The 20,297-nt window shown below is 50.8% G+C and overlaps 1 protein-coding gene across 3 annotated transcripts in view; it reads left to right on the top strand.

The window, feature by feature from the left end:
- Window positions 1–20,297, top strand: part of BSN (bassoon presynaptic cytomatrix protein) — a 153,762-nt gene that overhangs the window by 111,734 nt on the left and 21,731 nt on the right. For all 3 annotated transcript variants that reach the window (XM_064518613.1, XM_064518611.1, XM_064518612.1), the window contains exon 4: window positions 17,355–17,795. In XM_064518613.1, the coding sequence (XP_064374683.1) occupies window positions 17,355–17,795 (441 nt within the window). The remainder of the gene's footprint in view (window positions 1–17,354; window positions 17,796–20,297) is intronic.

Here is a 20,297-nt window from a genome sequence, read left to right as displayed (position 1 = left end):
GGAGGAAGGTGTCCTTGCTCTTGGTGCCCTGGAAAGGCAGTCTCACCTTGGGCTCTTTCCCTCTTCTCCTGAATCCCGTATTTCCTGCTTCTGGCTTTTTTCTCCCTAGTTTGTCTCTGCTGCTCAAGGTTTTGTTGTGCTCTTTCTTGCCCCATGGTTCTCCATGATAGTGGCCACAGGAGTTCTGCTGCTCTCTCTGAAAACATATTTTTTTGTATAAACCCTCTGAAAATCTCAGTGATTTGGGGGGGAAAAGGCTGGGAGCCCAAAGAATTAATGAGTAGATTCCTCTTGGGATTTAACAAGTTGATAATCTGGGTGCGTTGTGCACTTTTCCCACTGCTCCTTTGCTTTCTCTGCATCCCTGGCCAACAAAGTCTGGCAGATTTCCATTACTTCCTCCTGTGCCAGCCGCTTCTTAATTTAAGACGATATCTCAAACGCGCTTTGGTTTCATCCCTCTTTTTTATTATTAATGCCTTTCTTCATCTTGAGACTGCTCTGCTTCCCAACAGTGTTGCTTGTGCCTCACTTTTCGCTTTCTATCTTCCCCTCGCACCAAAGACTCACTTGGGTGCCTTCAGCAGCCGCAGCGCCGATTTTCTGGGCTGTGCTCATCTTTGTGCTTTTCACAGTTAAACTCTTCATGTCTCCGAGATGGCAACACAGCATACACCAAAGGGGCATTGCAAATGCCACCGCAGGGCAGCAAACCTGGGGGTCAAACAAGCTGGTGTCCCTGTCCTGGAAGGTGTTTAGGTACCTGGCTTCCATAGACTGCAAATGCCTCTGAGGATCAGGCCCAAGTGCCAGATTTTCAAGATCTTTAAGCACAAAGGTTCAGACAGATGCCTAAGTGCCTTTGCCCTAAGCTCCTTACCTACTTACCTCCCTGGCGAGGAGAAGACAATTAGTTCATGTGTATTCTGCAGTTTGCAAATGTAAAGCACTAAATACATCCTAATTATTATTATCTTCATGGGATCTTGTTAATCTTTATGTGGATTTAAGAGCTGTTAGCAAATCATCTGGTCATCGAATGTTTGCATTTTTCTCAGAGGCGGCTTAATCTTGTTGGCTGTGTTAACCGGGAAATCCCTGCTGCCCACTCAGCCCTTCTTGCACAGGGCATGGTTCAACCCTTTGCCAAGTGTGCTTTCATGCCACGGAGGAGCATGAAACAGGGAGGAACATCCTCAGCGTTCCCAGACTCTGCAGTCCTGTGATGGCTTTCTGCCCGAGCACCTAAATTCCCCCAAAGCCCAGAAAAGCAAGTAGTTTTCATTATGATTCAGTGGTGAGATGAATCTCCTGGAACATGTTTTTCACCGAAGTCAAGGCACAATTGGTGGGGGGAGCGGTAGTTTCTTTTATTAGACCACTTTTTATTATACAGCTGTGCCTCAAGTAAGCAAGCTTGCAAGTACACAAACTCCTCTTCAGGTCTGAAATGGAAGTAGCAATTTCAAAGTGAAATATAAATTCAGAAGAGCTGCTCTAAAGTTGATCCATTTGAGAGACAAGAGAGTTGGTATCTCTGGAGCAGAGGTGCTGTGGGATGATCAAATACTGAGCTGCTAAAGCTGTCAGATCCTAAAGGACAGCGAGAGAGAGACAGGTAATTTATCAACTGTAAGCGTGGAGTATGGCTCAAGACTGTGCTCAATGCCTCAAAACTAGCATCTTTATTGAGCCCGTGATTTTTAATATCCAGCAGCATTATGAATGTCAGTTCCTAGATCTTGAGGGTGCTCTTGAAGACTGGGACCAAGAGGTCAGAGAGGGAAGGGGTTTGCTGGAAACCTCCTCACGGCAGTGGCTGGACGCTCCTGTCCGCTGCTGGATCTGCCTGGGCGCCTGCTGCTTTGGTTGGCCCCCATTTCGCAGGAGCTGCCTCATGGAGAATTTCATGCACATGGAGGAGCCAGGAAGTTTGAAGCTTCTGCTGCTGGAGGTATTTACTGCAGCAAGTGCAGAGATGCTATGACAAATTTTACACTTGTACCTCCGGCACAGTCTGTGTTCGCAGTGTACACATTGCTCTGCGCAATGTTCACTGCTGACACGCTGCCTAGGAAGGCTGGGGGGAGCTCTCTGAAGTCTAGGAAAAATTCATTTATCCGTTCATTAGTTTTCTTCCATTAGCGGCTGTAAGTACGTATTGATTTTCCGTGGAGGTTCGGACTCAAGTGCCGCATGTCAGAGCAGGGGGCACAGCTCCCTGCGGGGTTTCGGTCGCATGCCACGTTTGGAGGCAGTGCTCCGCGGCACGAGCAGTGACGTCTTCTGCCATTCGTATCCTTGGAGGAGCTTCTGGAGACTTGTGCAGTTGGCCCTGGGGTTTCAAGCCTGTCTCTGGAGGCACATGGCTGAAGAGCCGTATCGTCTCGTGCTCCTACAGAAAGGCCTGCAGCCTGCCTTCCAGCCTGATGTACCACTTGGAGGACAAGCCCTGGGCGTGCTGCTGCCAGGCAGCCGCTGTGCAGCAAGCTCGGGTACGACTTTATGACACTTAGGCCGTCCCCGCGTAGAGCTGCTCCTGGTGCACCGATGACACGCCTGGTCTCCCGGGGGCAGAGGCAGCCGGGCTGGATACCAGGGGCCGGGAAGCCGTGTCAGGGCAGCACTTTGCTTGGGCCGGTTCCCTCTAAGAGCCGGGATCGTTTGCCGGGCAGAGTGTCACGCTAACACTGCTCTACTATTTCCAGTAAGCAGGTGCAGGCTTCAAGGTCAGTCACTTGGTTTTCAGAGGGAAGAGCTCTCCAGTGCACAGCGGCACGCTCAGTGAGACGGAGGCCTGAGCCTGTCCTGCAGGTAGTACTGTGCTTTATATTCATGCTCTATCATATAGGGTGATAACTTCCCCCTGGACAGAAACCCGTAGCTATAACAGCTGACTATCTCACTGCTTGTTCAGCTGTGATCAGAGTTTCTCATTGTGATCGCCTGTGACAGTCTGGGATTTCCTGGAGACGGGAGCAGACAGTCCCACCACTGTCTCCACCGTGCCGGAGAGGCGAGGTGCTTCACAGCGCCTGCCAGGCAGTCTTCTCCCCTGCTCCTGGCACTTGGCACTGTGAGCCCCAGACCAGCCTTTGCGGCTTAGCAAGAAACGTATCCCAGTTCCTCACATCTTCCAAAACGTTCTGGGCTGCAGTGGACTTTGAAAGGGCACTGGTGATTTACTGGGATTCATCATTTCTGTGAAAGCAATGTGCCTGCTGAGCCTACTTTGCGCCTTCGACAGGACTGCAAGGAGAACAGGGTTTATCGTAGCAGGACGAAGAGTTATTGTCTTGGCGGCAATATTGGAAATGCAGTTCCAAAAGAAAAGCAAGAAAGATAAAACACAAACTTAAAACATCCCATCTTAAGTGTCTCCCAGAGGTTGTCTGGCACATCTCACAGCTACAGAAGGCTAAGGTCCAACTCAACCTGCAGCCTTCTCATTCCTGATTTTGTCTCCTGTTTGTATTTGAGGCTTCCTGCTTACTGTTAAAGGCAAGTGGCATTTCAAAGTGTAGCTCAAGAATCTTTTTGGCAGGGCTATTTTTAACAGAGATCATTCCCTCATCCAGTTCCCATTGTGGTCCCATAAAGAGTCGAGCTGTCACATCTGAGCAAGCAGGATGGCGATGGGGGAGCTGCTGAAACTGGTAGAGCTGCCAAGAGAAATGGCCATGGAGCCACAGCTAAGAGAAAGCAGAGAGAAGATACTCAGGCTGGGCTGCAGTCTAATTGCTTTGATGGGTGTTCAGGGCCCTCAGCATCCTGACCTTCCTCCCCAGCTCCTGTCCATCCTCTTTTCCGCGTGGGTTTGGAGCTTTCTGCCAGGCAAGCGGTCCTGGCTGAAAGCCTTGAGCAGATACATGTGGAGGAGGCTCTGCAGAGCCATCAGATATCCTGCTGCAAAGATCAGTCCAGCACTCACCCAGCCTTGGAGGACCAGTGAACCCCAGCCTGATGAGGTGACGCCAGCAGCTCGTCTCCACTGCTCCATTGCCTCCTGGATTGGTCATGGTTTCCCTTACAGGGCTGGGCTTCAGGGACTCGAGGAAGCACGGGGTCCCTAGCCCAGCCTCGCCCAAACCCTGAAGATCAGCCTCGTTAGTATTTCTGCCTAGGACTGTGCAAGGCTTTGATGCTTGTGTTGCCAGAGTGGCTCAGCTCTACCTGCCCCATGTGCCCTCTGCAGCCTCACTATCTTGCTGGACTTGGTTTTCTGTGTGTGGGAGCGGAGGCAGAGGAGCCCTGCACTCCCTAGCACATGCCTCAGCTTTGGAAGAAACGCCAAAACCAATGCTATGAAAGCAGGGCAGGGTTTTGCACGTTTGGCTTCCTCTGCTCCTGGAGGGAAGGGAAGTCTCATGGCTTTGAGCCTCCTCTGTCCTGCCTCGGCAGGCTTTCCCCGTGAGTCTGCCCGAGAGCACTGGGCAGGTGTGCAATGGTAGCCGAGCTTCCTCTGGTCGCCAGCTCTGGTCATTCCCAGGCCCACATTAGTCCTTACCCTGAATTTTGCCCTGAAAGGGCAAAAGCAGATGGTCTGTCCCCTTGTCCTGAGCTTCTCAAGCAGCAAGGCCTGGGCACTGTGAAATCAGAAGTGGGGGCGATGGCCTCTCCAGGGAGTGTGTTAACTGCCTGTAAAGAGCAGGCTGAGTTGTTCAAGGTGGACTGATCTCTGCTTTCTGCATGACTGAGCTGGGAACAGGCCTCACGAAGCAGCAGAGAGGGATGGGCAGGAGCTGAACTGAGCTCTCCCACGGCAGAGCCCGACCATCCCTTCTCCCTTGTGCCTCCTTCTTGCTGCTTGCATCAGAGGGGGAGCTCTGGCAAAGAAAAATGGGATTCCTGAAGGAAAGATAAAATGCTGTACATTTCCATGAGGAAGGGATTCAATTTGTGTCACACAATTACATTTTCTTCTGCAGTCTGAAATAATTACACAGCAGAGTGTGGCGAGGAGATCTGATTCAGAAGCAAAGTGATGAGAGTGAGTGCTGAAATAAAAGAAGACAAATGCAATCATTAAGATACAATAGGCTGTACTTGCCCCTTAATTAGGCTTTCTCTTTGATTAAGCAGTAATTAAATATTGCTGTGCTGAAAGGGTTTTTTTTTATGCCCCGCCAAAGCCCTAATGTATGCCTAAGATGTATCTATGGAAAGCAAGTGCAGGCTCCTGCAGGGAGCAGATCGTGGGAGTTGGAGGGGAGCGGCAGTGCGGACTGTCCCTGGGGTTCACTGGGCTTTGGTCACCTTTGCTCGCACCCCATCCTGGCAGAAGAAGGTCGTCTGCCAGTTTGCTGCCTGCTCTGCTTTACAAGGAGCATAGGCCATAAGGCTGCACCTCCTCCCAGGTAGTCACAGGCAGTCACGTATCTGATGGTGAGCCTGAGCCCCTAAGTGTCCTTGGAGAAGTCCACTCCAGCTGGGCAAATACTGCTGGCAACAAAATATCTCCAGCATCTTGCAAAAATGTAGAGATTGAAAAGCTACAGTGTATCTCAGGAGAAAAGTAGAAGAGAAGGAGGTTATACCAGTGCCCTAGCCCCTCGTAGTGAGTGCCTGAACAGTGCCAAGATGATCCCAGAGGAAGAAGTCCATCAATTCCTGCCAAAATGGATTGATCCCTAGATCAAAAGCTGGAGATTGCTTTAGCTATGAGCGTGTGAGCAACTCACAGAGCCAGGAACCAGTGAGATTTCTCAGGGACACCGAGGACCTCAACAGGCCTTGTATGATGTCTCATTTCTGGCTGTGGCATTTTTGATGCTACAGAGGAGAACAAAGAAACAAAACTGCAGCCAAGTTAAGTATCAAGGGGTCAACTTGAACAATTGGGATGTTGCCTTTGCCTGGGTGGCATACTCAGGTTTTGGTGCAGTTATTCCACTGCCATCACATAGGTGCAGCCACCACTTTCCCCATCACTTCAGCCCTTGTTCCAGGCTATGCCTCTCCCTCCTGGTCTGGCCACACTGGGAACAGCTCCCCAGAGGCTTTGCACCTTTGCCCTGAAGCAGCTGTGAAGATATGTGCAGTCACATTCCTTTCTTGATCAAGGGGACACTTCTGCCAGCAGCGAGTGCTGAATTCCCTGCTTCCCCCTGCAGTGCACCCCTGGATCCCAAAGTCCACCTGGCTCTCCCTGACTCCTGGAAAGGCTCAGAGGCAATGGCCACCTTGGCCTGGGAGAAGCGGGGCTTGTGAGGGCCCTAGCGACAGCTCAACCCTCAGGGTGTGCCATCATCTTGTCCCTTCTTACCATGACATTTGCTCCCTTTTTAAGCTTTCTATCATATGTGAGGTCAGGTACCATATCCACCACTGGCCGTATAGGTGAGCGTTAGCTTTTGGTGACCCTGGTGCAGGCCCATGGATACTGTGGCCCCAAGAGACACAGAGCCTGTCTGTTAGGGGGGCAGAGCTGGGCGGATGGCCAACATCTGCCCCTGCCTGCTCTCCAGCTCTGACCCGTGCCTGGCTGGTGGCAGCAACCGAGTCAAGAAGTCATCCTCCAGAGAAAGGGCTAATGAAGCCGCTGCTCCTCCACCTGAGCTGGCTTTGCAGCCACCTGTGCTGCCTCATTTCCAAACCAGTCCAGTGAAAGACCACCTTTCAAAAAGGGTAGAAACTGCTTTGGGAACAGCTGGCCACTCCCAGCCTGTTTCTTCTGTAAGTTTGCCAACCTGAGCTTTCCGAAGCAACAGATTTACAGAAGAGCAGTCTGGGAAGAATGACTTTGAATGTTTGGCTGTTAGCAGAAAAATGATAAGATTTTAAATGATGAAACATCAAAAGTGAAGCAAATGTCAAGCCCCCTATTCCTGGACATTCCTGCATAGGTAAAAATAGCCCTTTCATGACTCGAAAGGGAAAAGTGCTTCTGATCTATTAACACAGAGCTCCTGCCTTATCCCTGCAGGCTTTCTGCCACTTACAGCCCCAATTGCAAGCTGCTTTTTCCAGGTCATAAAATGACAGCTCTTGCTGAGAATTTCACTAGGCAAGATTGTCCTGTTCTTTTCTGCACAGCATGTACTTTGGGTAATATCTCTGGGAAATTTTTTGTTACTTGTGTACCCAGTGTTTTCTGATAACCCAGAAAAAAGATCCTTAAGTATTATGATTATGCTATTAAACCTTTATTGTATGAAGGAAAACAAATCAGAGCAAAATAGAAGCTGTATGGAGCCGGAGAAGTGTTAAGCTATTGTAGTAATCTGCCTTCATTATTTAATTTCCTTTAAAACTGAAATACCTGTAAGACTGGAAATGAAAAGAATCTGTGATGCTGGGGTGTTATGGGAGAGAGTTTAAAATAGCTATGACGTAGCCATAATCCCTCTCTCAGTGAAGTTACTGAACTTCTGGGGGCTGAAGTCTGATGGAGTGGAGTAGGCTACAAGTAGTTTTAAGCTGGATGGTTGTTCTCTTTAACTACTTTTTGAAAGATGTTCATAACTTCTGAAAAGGTGCAATAGGAGTTTCACAGAACTGCATGAGAGAAGAGCCAGGCGAGTGCAGGCACCCCTGGGGCCTGGAGAAGACCTGCTTCCAAGGCTCTCTCCGACTGCTTTTGCCCTCCAAAGCTCCACTGTTGCTTTCTGTGTTGCTTGAATTTTTGCTGAGACAAAGTGGCCTAATTAGAAAAAGGGGTTGGGGTTCTGCAGTGAAAGAGAGACGCACCCAGAGGGGAAGTTAACCCATCTCAAGAAAGTATCTACGATAGATGGGTGACTCTCCATTGGCTATAGAGAAGACAGAGACGGCTAGCTTAGACCAGGTGGCGAGCTTTGGACCTCTAAAGGTAGGTGAGATGATTTTCACATGAAGAGACTGCGCGGGGAGATCTCACGGATGCCTGCAGAGTTGCCTCCTGTTGCACAGAGATGACGGAATGGGAGAAGGGCACTTTGCTGCCTTCAGGTGTGGTCCCGGCTCGTGGGGTCACAGCCACCAAGGGAATGGGAATAGTGAGGTGGACAAGGCACAGCCCAGAGCACTGCATTGGCAGTGCAGGTATAGTTGCTACTTCTCAAGGCCTCCACCTGGAGAATTTCTGCTTGAGCAGATTCCTAGGTGCAAAAGCTTGCAGGCATGGTAGAAGGGGAGGCAGTGGAGTAGGAACTGTGTATTCAGACCTTGGTGATGCCAAAAGTTATGCCTTGCTTTTCTTGCTGACATCCTTTTGGGGAGAAACAGGGATTGGTGAGTTAAGGGAGTAGGATGGGGGTAGACGTGGAGGGAGAAATGGGACTCCTGGAAAGAGTAATTTTAAGAGGAGACTTGAGAGAAGAGCGAAGGTCCTGCTGGCTGGTTCACGGCATAGGAAAAGCTCCACTAACCCTGTATGATGAAGGCCAGGAAAGGGTGGAGTGCTTCCCTCAGTGGGTAGGAAGACTGCTGCAGATATTGCTGCAACCTGTGTGTCCCCTCCTGCGCGTGAAAACGTAGGAGCACAGAACACTGGCTCATTCAGGGATGGCAGTGCCTGAAGAAAGGAGAACACGTCCTGTTACCTTTAGTAGGTGCTTTGTGGAAGTCCCTGCAGCAGGAGGCCATGGAGGCCAACACAGGACATGTATCCATACAAGCTAGGAGGAAGCCTCTGAGTTCAGATATGCATGTGTCTGCTACGCCTGCAGAGCTAGGAAAAGAAATCTCAGGAGCCAGGATGGCTCACTGCAAGGAATTGGTTTGATCTCTGGTCTCCTGTGCACACAGGCCCTTCTCAAAGTGCTGGGATTTCCAGCCTAGCATCCCCACGGTGCTCGTGAGGCGGTGTGTGCCCCACTCTCAGTCATCCTCCCCACTTTTCTGCTGCTTAATAAAAAGGCTCAACTCATACTAAGCAAGCCCCCTCTCCCAACCGAGCACTTCATCCTCAGCTACAGCGTGGAGGCTCGGCTGAGAAACGTCCCTCAGCTGCTTGAGGACCCTAAGCCAGCGAGGGTCTCTGGCACACCAGGCATAACTGGTGCAGCTTGCAGGACAATTGCAAGACCTTTAGTGCTGGGGCCTTTCCAGAAGTCATGGAGACATGCTCTTAGCCGTGGTAACTCTATTCAGCCAAGAGCCCCTTTGTAGTTGGACTTCTTTGGAGTGCACATTTTACTGGGACTGACACCTCTCCTTCCAGACACCCTCCCTGTGCTTTTCCATGAGCAGAAGTGTTAGGACTACCTCATAAATCTTCATCTTGATAGTCACATTGCTGTGATTGCTTGTGCTGCCCTTGCTTGTGGACACAGCCTGTCACAACATTGCAGAAGTGCTTTTTGAAATACAAACCCTGTTCTGAGGAAGCTCAGACAGGTTTATCACCCAGTTTGGTGATAAATATCTATTCATATGCTGCAGGTGTGCCTCTTCCTTTCTGGGCTTGGCAAGATAAACTATTCTGCGTGGTAACAGCTGCTTCACTTCAGTCTATAACTTTCTACAGCTGGTTTTCACAGACATATCAGTGATAATAAGAGATGCAGCTTTTTACCAGCTCCAGCTAGAGGTTAAATCTGAGGGTAATGACATCAGTGCAACAATCAGTACCCAAGCTGTGAGCTGCTGCAGGCTGGGGATGTCCTTCTTCTGAGCAGCAGTTGTGGCAGGAGATAGAGCAGGGTAAGCTCTGTCTTGTTCGATGTTCCTGGGTATTGTGAAGAAGCACTGGGAGCCCATCACCAGCTGCACACAAGCTCTGTCTCTCATCTGTGGAGCTACTGGATGAATACTTCTTTGTGGTGACTGCCGTGTTGCGTTGCACCTAGGAGGTCTGGAGAGCAATGGCTTAGGGAGATGTAGTCTGCACAGAAATGGTATAGCCCCAATAGGCTCAGTCTGCAGAAGTTCCTGTCTGCAGGAACTGTCCTCACCAATCACCAGAGAAGCGTTTGAGGGCAGATGGACGGCAGTTCTTTGGAAACACATCAGGGCTGTCCTGCTGAGCAACTCCTTATGAGGGTAAACCTCCTGGCTTGTGACTTCTTCCTGAGACACATGGGGAAGGAAGTTACACAGCCTATTCCCAGATGCACTGGTTCCCTGGCAAAGAGCTGTTATACTCAAGTCGAGTCCCTAGCTCTGGGGTTGGGAGAATGTTTCTCTCCCCGATTTCTTCCCAGGAAGGAAATCCAAGTCTTGTTTCATTACATGCCTTCCATTTTTTTGAAACATAATTGAAGTCATTCTGCTAGACTTTATTTTTCCCCTTCAGCTCCCAAACACCAGAGCCTGGTGTTCCTGTATGGGGAGCCATCACCTTCCTGGGAAAACCCACTGTGTGCTACCATTTCCTTGCTGAAAGCTTCTGATGCTGAACTGGATGCCAGATTCACTACGTGTCCTGCACCGTGGACTGTCTGTCCTTGGAAAACCAGAAAGGGCTGAGGATCAGGCTCTAGAGTGTGCAAAAGGCAGCTCTTTCACCACACTGGCCCTGTGCAAAGCCACTTGCTTGATGCACCTCTTATATGATGGCACTGAGCTTCAAATGTATTGCGTTTTTAAGACGCCTCTTTTTACAGATGCTGCTTGGTTGTCCTTTCTCACAATGTGGGCAGGAGCTTTGTGGCCTGTGGAGTGTCCTGGAAACCCCATGCCTGAAATCATGAGATTACGTGAAAACTAAATTGCTGGCTTTTGCCATGCAGAAGGCTGGAGCACAAGCTGCAAGTGACTCAGTAAAGCAGAGGTGAAGAAAGCCACTGTAGTGCAAAGTCTCACTCTTTAAATGATACAGATTTCACAAAAAGCTCTTAAGATTTTATAGAGACAACTCAGCCCAAGCTCCTTGGAACAGTAGTATGATGTTTTCCTTCCCTAGGACTTTTTGCGAAGTGCCGTATCTCTCCCTAGAAAGCATCTCTGAACATTTCAGTTGCTCTTAAGGCAGATAGGGGTGCAGGAGGTCAGTCCAAGACACACAGAGAGCCATCCCATGGGAACTGCTGCTGGGGACAAACTAGTGGTAGAAAGCTTCCTCACACCTTTGGCAGAAGAATGTCATGCCCTCAGACCACCTGATCAGCTGGCACGCTACAAATGCCCAGCCCAGCTCGCTCTCAAGTGATTTGCTTGTAATCAAGTACTGTTGCACTGCAGTTTCAGCCCTTTCCTGAAGATGAATCTGGGACTCATGGCTCTTAGCTTCCTACCCTGCTTCTCTGCTGCTTATCGTGGTGACTAACGAACCTGTGGGTGCCACAGGGGGGTTGCCATGCCACCCTAAACCATATTCAGGTTATCGTTTCTTCCCTACCTCACAACGGATATCTGGAGTCTTCCCTTCTTTCCAGGTTGCTCCTCAAGCTTTTCAGGGGCATGTCTGGAAATGCACGTTTCTTCGGGTATCCCAAGTGGACCCTCCAAAATCCAGGCACCTGGAGTTGCACATCATGGTGAAAAATGTCCCTCCATGTCTTCCTGTGCATGGGGTGGCAGTCACCACTGCCCCTGTTAGGGGGGTTCACTGTTGCCGCCCTGGGAAGCCAGGGGTTTCCCTCGTCCTGGCATAGTCACACGTGGCTGCTAGGCAAAGGGAGACCACCTACCAGAGAGGTAGTGTGGCTTGTGCTGCTGATCACAGCCTTTTCATCAGAGGCTCTGGAAAAGGCAACTGGAGACAAAGGAGGATCCTCCACAGTAGTGAGTGCTGTCACAGTTGTCCTCTGCTGGAGCCAGCTTCCTCCCCATCCCTCCCATTCCAGTCCTCCTCAGCATGACGGGGTCTCAGCTCTGTGTTTTTCCCTATGAGTTTAACTGAGCAAGAGGCAGGTGGGCACAATTTTTTCTCCTTGCTGCCACTGGCATCCTCAAGTGTCCTGCGCTGCCACCAGGCTGAAGCTGCAACGTGCAGCATTATACCTTGTCCTTGTGGTAGGACAGTGAGAGACTGCTTCAGCAGGTCCCGTCCCCGCTACGTGCATTTGGGGCACAAAACCTCCTCTGGCAGTGGGGGTGGAGACACTAGATGCAGGTGGGAAGGATTTCATAGCTAGAGGAAGCACCTGAGCTGAGGAGCTGATACTGCCCCTGCCCTCTGTGAAAGGCCAGGGATTGCCGATGCCCCAGGAGCTCGATGTCCCTGGGACCACCGCTACGCTGGGGTGGCTGGGCTGTGCCATGACCAGTGGTCTGCTTATGGCAGCCTAGTGCCTTTCTAGTACCTCTGCCCCACTGAGGGTACCTGTCTTTCTTCTTTGAAAGTGATTTGCATTTCCAACAAATAAACCATCTTTCAGGTTAAAAATACAAAGAGCTCTGAGTACCTGAATTTCCTACGAATGTTCCTGAGCTTGGGAAAATGCTTGCTTTTTGTCGGAACAGCTGTGGAGATGCATGAGTGTCTTCTGGGAGTGTGACAGAGTCGCATGCAGACAGCCAGCAGCATGCTGCCTGAAAGGCCCTATTTAACACATTTTGCTGAGATGGGTAGTAATTTCTCCTCAACTGCATTTTTTGATGTGAATTTGTTGCTCTTCTGTAGCACTTCTCTGCAGTTGAGACACTGGTATGTAGGCAGTAGGATGTATGCCCACTCAGCCAAAAAGTTGGCTGTTCCTGGCTGTGCCTACTAGCCTGAAATGGCCTGAAACTCAGCACTGGGACCAAGCAACTCAACCTGTGCCTGTTGTCATTGCTGTCATGGTGCAGGATGTTGTCACTTCTGATTGGTGTCATACAGAATAAGATTTTGAAGGAAATGTACCTGTCTCACCATCTGGGTGGAACATGCCGTCTTCAGCATGTTCCCTGTTGCCAGTGAGGGTGTCTGGGAAAGGGGTGAACACTGGACAAGCTTAGCCTGTCTCTGGTGGCTGTGCTCAAGCTGGCATGAGCTGGAGACCCTCTCCCCAGCTCGCTCCTCCGTTCCTCTAGAAGACCCATCCCAGGAGGCTGCTGCTTCTTGTGGTCTTTTTGGACCACCAAGGAGAGTATCCCTGAGATCCCAAACATGCCTTGCGGGGGGGAATGCAGATTTCCATATCCTCATCCGCACATCAGCTGTGAGACAGCTTTGATTGCTTAGCACAGAGATTGATACCATTACTGCTCCAAGCATATGCTGAACGAGATAGTTTTCGCCTTCTCATTAGACCTTCTTTTGTGTGGGATGCCCATGGGACTCCTCTGGGCGTATTGCTGATGAAGGTGCTTTCCCATGCTGTTAGCGGGGTTGAGATTGGATAGAGTTGTTCTGCCCTAAACTTCTTTGGCTCTCTCCAGAAAACAGAGGCTCTGCTCCAGCAAGCACAGCCTGCTTGGATATGAGGCTTGTTGGGGAATATGCCCCTGAGAATTAATTTACATAGAAAAGCCTCCCTAAATGTGAAGTTGAGTGTGTTTTTACCAGCTTGAGCAAGTACTTTGGCAGCTGTAGAGAACTGAGCAAGTCTCAGTTTCTGGCATCCTCTTCCAAAACATACTACTGCTCAGATTTGGGAGAAAGACGTGTCAATCCAGCGGTTTGGGTAACTTAGCGACAAGCCCGTGTGCACGTGTGTGTGTGCGTGCTCATCCACATGTCGCTGCCCATGGCTCTGTGACTTCCACATGTTTGCACGTGCTTGCACACGGTTGCACAGGTGCACCCGGCAGCCAGTCCCTCCTGTTCCAAGGACCCGTGCTGGCGGCCGCATACAGACGTGCACAACCACGGGGGAAGAAGGCAGCTTTTTGCGTGCCCGGCTGTCCGTTCCCGCATCCGAAGTGCTCACATCACCATGGTAACTCTCTCAATTTCGATGTGTTATTTTTATTCTTGGTTCCTGCCATACCATCAGTCTCCTGGGGGACGGAGCGCATTCTTCGCAATGGGAAGGAGGTTATAATCATGCTAACAAACTTCCCTGCGCAGCAGGAACTAATGGATCTTCTCGAAAAGTCACAATCCTCAGCAGTGTTAATTGCTCCATTATCTGAAGTGCAGCAAGCGCAACAGAGACCTGTGCAGAGTGATGGGTAGCTGGGGATCCCTGTGGGAGTTGGGTCCCCCCACTGCATCCCTGGGGCCAGCAACTCAGGCCGTGCTGGCCAGGAGCGCACTGCTGCAGAGCAATGGGTGCTGAAGCCACAGCCCTCAAAGGGGTGGCATCACATCCCTGGCAGCAGCACGTCCCTGATGAAGGGTGAGCTCTGCAAAGTGTCTTTTCTTACATATAATAGCTGTCTGAAAAACATCTTGCTGATCCAAGTGTATCATGAAAGCCAACAGGCCCTGATTCTTCCGATTTAGGGGACTTGCTGCCTATCCGTGGAGTAGCACACTGCTTTTCCAGAGCTGCAGTGCTGAGCACAGGTAGCATGGACACCCCAGGACCTGCTCCGGCCAGTCCCTGGCCTTTGGGAGCTTGGCACCAGATGTGCCTGCTAGTGCACCCCGGGGCTGCGGCAGCTTGCCAGGCCCCTTGCGGTCGGCACAGCAAGCAGGAGCCAGGAGAACTACGCAGACGGCAAATGGATGACGCTTATTCTCCCCAACAGCACTGGAGAACACAAGGCGTTGGTCCCTTCTACTCCCGCTATTCTGAGAGTGCATTCCTGCAGAATGCTCCAACCCCGGTCAAATCCAGCTAAAGATCTTTCCTCCCTGCTCTGGCTTTGCCTCTGGTAAAGATGCCTTTTTAAAGAGCTGGAGCTTCAGTGCTCAGAGGGGGATTCTTCAGCAAGGCATGACCACAGACCACCCAGATCCCAGGACCCACCAATGCCCAGAGGCTGCAAGATGAGCTTGTGTTCTGTTTTCCAAAGCCCTGAAAGACGTGGGGCACAGACCCAGGTGCCCAAATCCTGCCCAGACCCAGCACGTGTGCCCAGGAGCCCAGGTTAGGTGGGATTCCAGAATTTCTGAAAAATCCCTGAGGTGGGCTTTTCTGCCCAGCAACAAAGTCAGTGCAAGTGGGCAGTGCTGCTCACCACAGCACTTGTTAGACCACAGCAGGAGAAGCCAGCAGACTCCCAGAGGAGAAACTTTGAGCTGAAGTTCAGGCTGGTGATGCAGAAGTGTGTGTCCTAAAAGAATATTGCCAAAAGAAAGTGTGTTAAAAATCTAAGGTTAAACCTCAGCAAATAATCAAAGTCTTGAAAATGAGGAAATGTACAAATAATTACTGAGATTGCCTTACCTCAACCTTTAGTGGTATGAGCCTGTAATAGTTGTCTCATTGCATCATTTATGTGGGAAGTTTGGTTTAGAAAACCCTCACTCACAAACCTGAGAGCTGCAGGGCAGGCCAGGTATTATAAAAGACATTATTTTCAGATGTGGACTTACCCAGAGGATTGAGGAAGAGCTGTAGACCACAGGTACTGTACCTGGGTGAGCAACAGTGCCCGAGGACCAGAAGGGCACCTTTGCAGCCTGCTGCTTTTCACCTCTGGGGGACTGGCATTGGCACGCTCTTGCACAGCTCCAAGAGCTCCCAGCGAAGGAGGAAGCTATGGGAGCCTGAAGGAGCAACAGAATTACTGTAACATGTCAGACACCAGGAGCCTGTAGCCACACCACGCAGAGGGCACGGGGCAGGGCGGTCGGCAGGGCTTTCTCCAAGGCCAGCGATCTCCTGGGCTGTCCGAGCTGCCCCCACGCTCCTGAGAATGAATGGGGGATTAATGCAGTTCTGTTTGACACAGATAGTTGTTGCAAGGATTAGAAGCTATGTGGAAAACAGCACTTTGGAGGATCTGGAAGGAACATGGGGTTTGCATCTTCTTTTGTGGCCTTCTGAGCGTCCAGCATGGAAGCATGGTCACTTGGACTTGTGACCGTGTCAGCTGGGAGGTTAGCCACTGACACCATGGAGATGAGCGTGAGCAGAGGGAGGTATAAAAGCAGGTAACGCAATACCACATCGTCCTCTTTAATAAAACATGAAGCAGAGCGGAGTCTCTGCGAAGCCCGGTGCAGGGCACTCTGGCAGGTGCGGAGCTGTTCTGGCGTCCGCAGAAACGAAAGTGGAAGCAGCCGGAGCAGATGAAGACTGTGCTGGCACAGCAAGCCAGCAGCATGTGCTGAAGCTTACAGAGGCGAAGGGATTAGCTAAAGAAACCAGTTTAGCAGCAGCATTGCTTTCTGTTCTTCCAGCATCCACGCTCTTGACCCCTCAAGAGAGTGGCAGTGGTTCCGGTGCAGTCAGCACCGGGCAGGACTTGTTTGTGTGGGTTTGTCTGGCCGGGAGACCCCAACTTTCCTTCCTGAATTCACCTGACTGTTCCTTCCCATCACCAAATCCATAGCTTTTAATGCACGGTTACTTGTGTGGCAGCCTGCAGAGGAGCAGTCTCCTCATTTCCACGCTACTTTTTTTGGCTGCTTTTACATGAGGATGAGCCAGGGCTCGGATGAGGGGGGTCTGGAGCTGCTGGGGTTCAGCTGAGGCCGCTTTCTGCTTGGTCTGTGCACGCTGCAGTGTGTCTCCCACTTCCTTGGCCCTCTGTCCACCCTTCTTATTTGCTGAATTAGGATGTTTGGGCTAATTCTAAATTCTAATTCAGCCCTAAGTGAAAGAATCGGCCTTTTGCCCTTGTTGAGGGAATGGGAGAAGGTTTTCCAAGCGCCGTGCCGTGCAGGTGCCAGCTGAGGGCAGCTTTGTGTGTGCACTTGGCTGCTGTGTAGCAAACCTGCAGCAAAAGGCACGTTTAGGCTGTGCCATGTGCCCCACTGGAAAAACCTTCAAGGTATTTCAGTGTGGTCAGCAAGAAATCTAGTCTTTACCATAAAACCTTTCTGAGAACAACAAGAGGTTGCAAACAAAACATAAATGACTTCCATGTTGCTCCAAATGGCAATTTTGGCTTTTCATCCTCAGTCAAGATGGGAGAAAAATGCAAAAATCTTGTATATTTTCAAAGCACAGCAAAGCTGGTTCACGTCCTGCTCCCCTGGGCGGTCTGCCCGGGTCACCCCACCCACTGGGTGCCCCGGGAACTCCGGTCCATGTGCAGCCTCCCAGGTGTCACCCGCAGCATGAGATGTAGTTTTATTTTGGTGAGATCTGTTTGAGGCCTTGCTTTGAAAAACCACCTCTTTGGTGCATGGAAAACCTGTTCCTTTTTCTCCAGGAGCTGAAACCTCTCAAAGGTTTGAGGGCAGCCAAGGCATGTGGTCAAAAGTCCCTTTTGACTGTTGTCAAAAATCCTTGCCAGAGGGAGCACTGGCCTTGCCGAAAGTCCTTGGCCTTGCTGGGGAGAGGGGAGCAAGCTTGTGGAAAGCTTGACCCGTGGAGAAGTGATCTGCCTGGTCTGCAGCAGGATGTCCTTTCTCCTCTGAGCCCCAGAGGAAGTGAGAGTCCCCTTGGCCCTGGTGTACGAAGCTCCCAAACTTCAGGCTAATGTTTCCGTTCTCTGTTTTGCAGAAAAACGAATGGCTGTGTTTGAACTGCCAAACTCAGAGACTGCTAGAAGGGAGCCTGGGAGACCCTGCCCCGATGCCACTGCCTGCCCCGAAGCAACCGCCAACGGGCTCCCCGCGACACCAACCGTCAGGAAGCGGCCAGCAGCAACGAGTGCCGGCGCCGGCCGCCGCACCGCAGGCAGAGCCGGTGGCTCCCGCCGGCAGGCACCCTTCGCCCGCGAGGACTCTCAGGGCTCCGGAGCAGAGCAGGACCCCAAGCACTGCCCAGGAGAAGAAGCCCCCTGCTCCAGCAGAAGATAAGCCACTGCCGAAACTTCCCACTGAGCCTTCCAAAGTTCCTGAAAGTGCAACGCCAAAAGGGAAAAGCATGGCAGCAAAACCAGAGGTGGAGAGCAAGGAGAGCCGGGCGCCCACCGAGGCTCAGAGGGTGAAGGAGCAGGAGGTGAGTGCCCTGTCCTTGTCCTCAGAGACATGAGCGTAGAGCCCCAGATGTGCCAGGGCCTGGATCTCCTCCTTGCTCTGAGGAGGAGTCCAGGTTTGGCTGCTCACTGCAGTCTCTTAAGCGTCCTCGGGGTATCACATCCTGCGCAGAGCTGGTCTGACGTGGAACCCCCATTCCATGCAGGTGGCAAGATTCAGATATCTGGGGCTTATCCCAAATCAAAGTAAAAAAACATTTTATTGAAACTGTTAGTCTTGTGAGAAAGCTTTTTAGGAAACAGAACACTTTTGTTTCAGAATTGCTAAGGATTTCAAGTGCTATATAGCAGCACGCTAACGTTTCTACTATTTTTATTACGACGACATTAATTTCGACGTAATACAATAGCTCAGATAGTCTTTTGCCTCTTGTTTTAAAATAATAGAGGGCAGCTGAATCTTGTCATGAAATGAAAAAAAATGTTTCAGTCAAAACGTTTCTTGCTTATGTTGCAGGAGGGGGTATTTTGCAAGCTCTTTGTTCCACCTTTTTTTTTTAATTCAGTACTATTTGGGGAAATGCTCAAGACACAATTGAGGCTGGAGGCGAGGGCCCTGGAGACCTCGGTGGGCCCTGGCAGCGTGGTGAGGTCCATGCCAGCCGGGGAGCGCTGCGTCCAGCCGGCTGCATGGTCAGCAGGAAGGGAGCACCAGATGCTCCACAAACCCAAACCACCAGTGCAGCCCTCAGAGGAAAAGGCTCCTCATGCTGAAGTTTGCTGACACTTCTTAAACTGAATAACGCCTAGGGTGTCTCCCTGCTGTTGGGTCCCCAGCACTCCAGGTAGCACCCGGGGCAGGGAGCGACAGCACTTTACGCACTCCTTGGAGCAGCTCCGAGTCCTTCCTCGGTGCTGCTACACTCACCGAATTGTAACATCAATTAAACCGGCATGTTTATTTTTACTGGCATCTAACAAGGATCCTGGGGACTGCCTTGATTCTTAAGCCTGGTTTGCAGGGCTGTCAATCATGGAAATTAAATTTCATTAAAAGGCTGCTGTCCCCACTGGATGCTGCCAGCGAACCTCCTGTCCTCTTGGTGTTCCTGGTGCTTTGCCAGGCTGTCTGAGGGGCTGATGCACAGGAATTGAGATCTTCAGCTCCTCACCTTGCAAGGCAACAAGACAGTTCCCTTCCCAAATCCAATCTAATTATAGGTTCTCCCAGTTCTATTTGAGGATTAAAAAGCTCAGCACTGAGTCCGTGCTTGCTGCAAACCTTCCTGAGCCCTGGGGATGAACACAGCCCTCTGTGGAACAGCACTGGAATTTCTCAAATGGTCTTTTGGATCTTTTGGTGCCTTGTGGGGGTTGGGGAGAATAAGGTAGGGCTTGTGTTACTGGCAAAATACTACTGTTGGGTCCATCGGGTAGCACTCGTGTGGGAGAAGAGCACCATGTGACTGGGCGGAGGCATCAGAAACTGTGAGTAGAGGTACCCACTGGCCAGGGACCACTCCGGCCCCGATGGCTTGCTCCTTCCAAGAGCTGCTGCCTCGGTGCAACAGTCCCCAGGAGGTGAAGGTCCGTGCTCCACCCTGGTCCAAGGCGGCCATGGCTCAGGTCTGGCTATGCTGGCGAACGGGCAGCGTAGCCAGAGGCCGGGTGCTGTCCCCCGCAGCATGGATGAGCATCTAGAAGGGATCGTAATCCCCAATGGTTTTGGCGTGGGGCCCAAGGCAGCGCTTGCATTCTTGTATTATAGCACAAGAACCCCTGCACCCCCTGCCCTGGGTTGGGGCTGGTTTATCAAGCACAAAGCCCTGCACCTTGAACTCCTCTGCCGAGTCCAGGGCTTGGAGTTGTAAATATCCCAAGATTTTCAGCAAGGGCTCAGCTGCTTTTGGAGTCTTGTGGGTCTCTAAAGAAGAGGATAGTCAAAAAGCAATATTACCATTAGACAACCTTCTAGTATTAATTATAAGCAGAGATAACACTGATGGAGCTCAGTTTCTGAAACAAATTTATGAATCCAGTATGGAGCTCCTTTTCCGGCTCTGATAATCTATCTAATACCATTGAATGCCCAGTTAGACTGTGTTAAACAGTTCCTACTCTCCAGAGGACATTTGCTTTTACATCAGCTGCTTTTAGCATAATCTGTAATGCGCTTTTATCAGTGGTCATACAAATTGCTTAAAAGCCGTTAGTAGGGAGTAGGAGGCATCTAGCCTTTGTGCTGGGCTGGATTCAAAGTTAAGCATGTGCGGATATTTGAGCATGCCACCACCCAGAGCCTGCTTGCGTTTCCTCAGTCAGCCAGCAAGGCCTTGTCTTGGCCACATTCCTGGGTAGTTACACGCTCGTCCAGTACCTGGTTTGCCTGGACACCTGGATATCTTGCTGCCATGCTAAATTGGAAACAGCTCCCTTAATATGGGGGAAGCATTTGCAAATTACCATGGGTGTGATACCTCCGATGCCTTTCGAAATAGTGTCAAGATACACAGCTCATTCAACCA

Source organism: Dromaius novaehollandiae, chromosome 12 (genome assembly GCF_036370855.1).
Source record: "Dromaius novaehollandiae isolate bDroNov1 chromosome 12, bDroNov1.hap1, whole genome shotgun sequence".
Taxonomy (NCBI): Eukaryota; Metazoa; Chordata; class Aves; order Casuariiformes; family Dromaiidae; genus Dromaius; species Dromaius novaehollandiae.
This window is presented reverse-complemented; position numbering and strand designations above follow the sequence as displayed.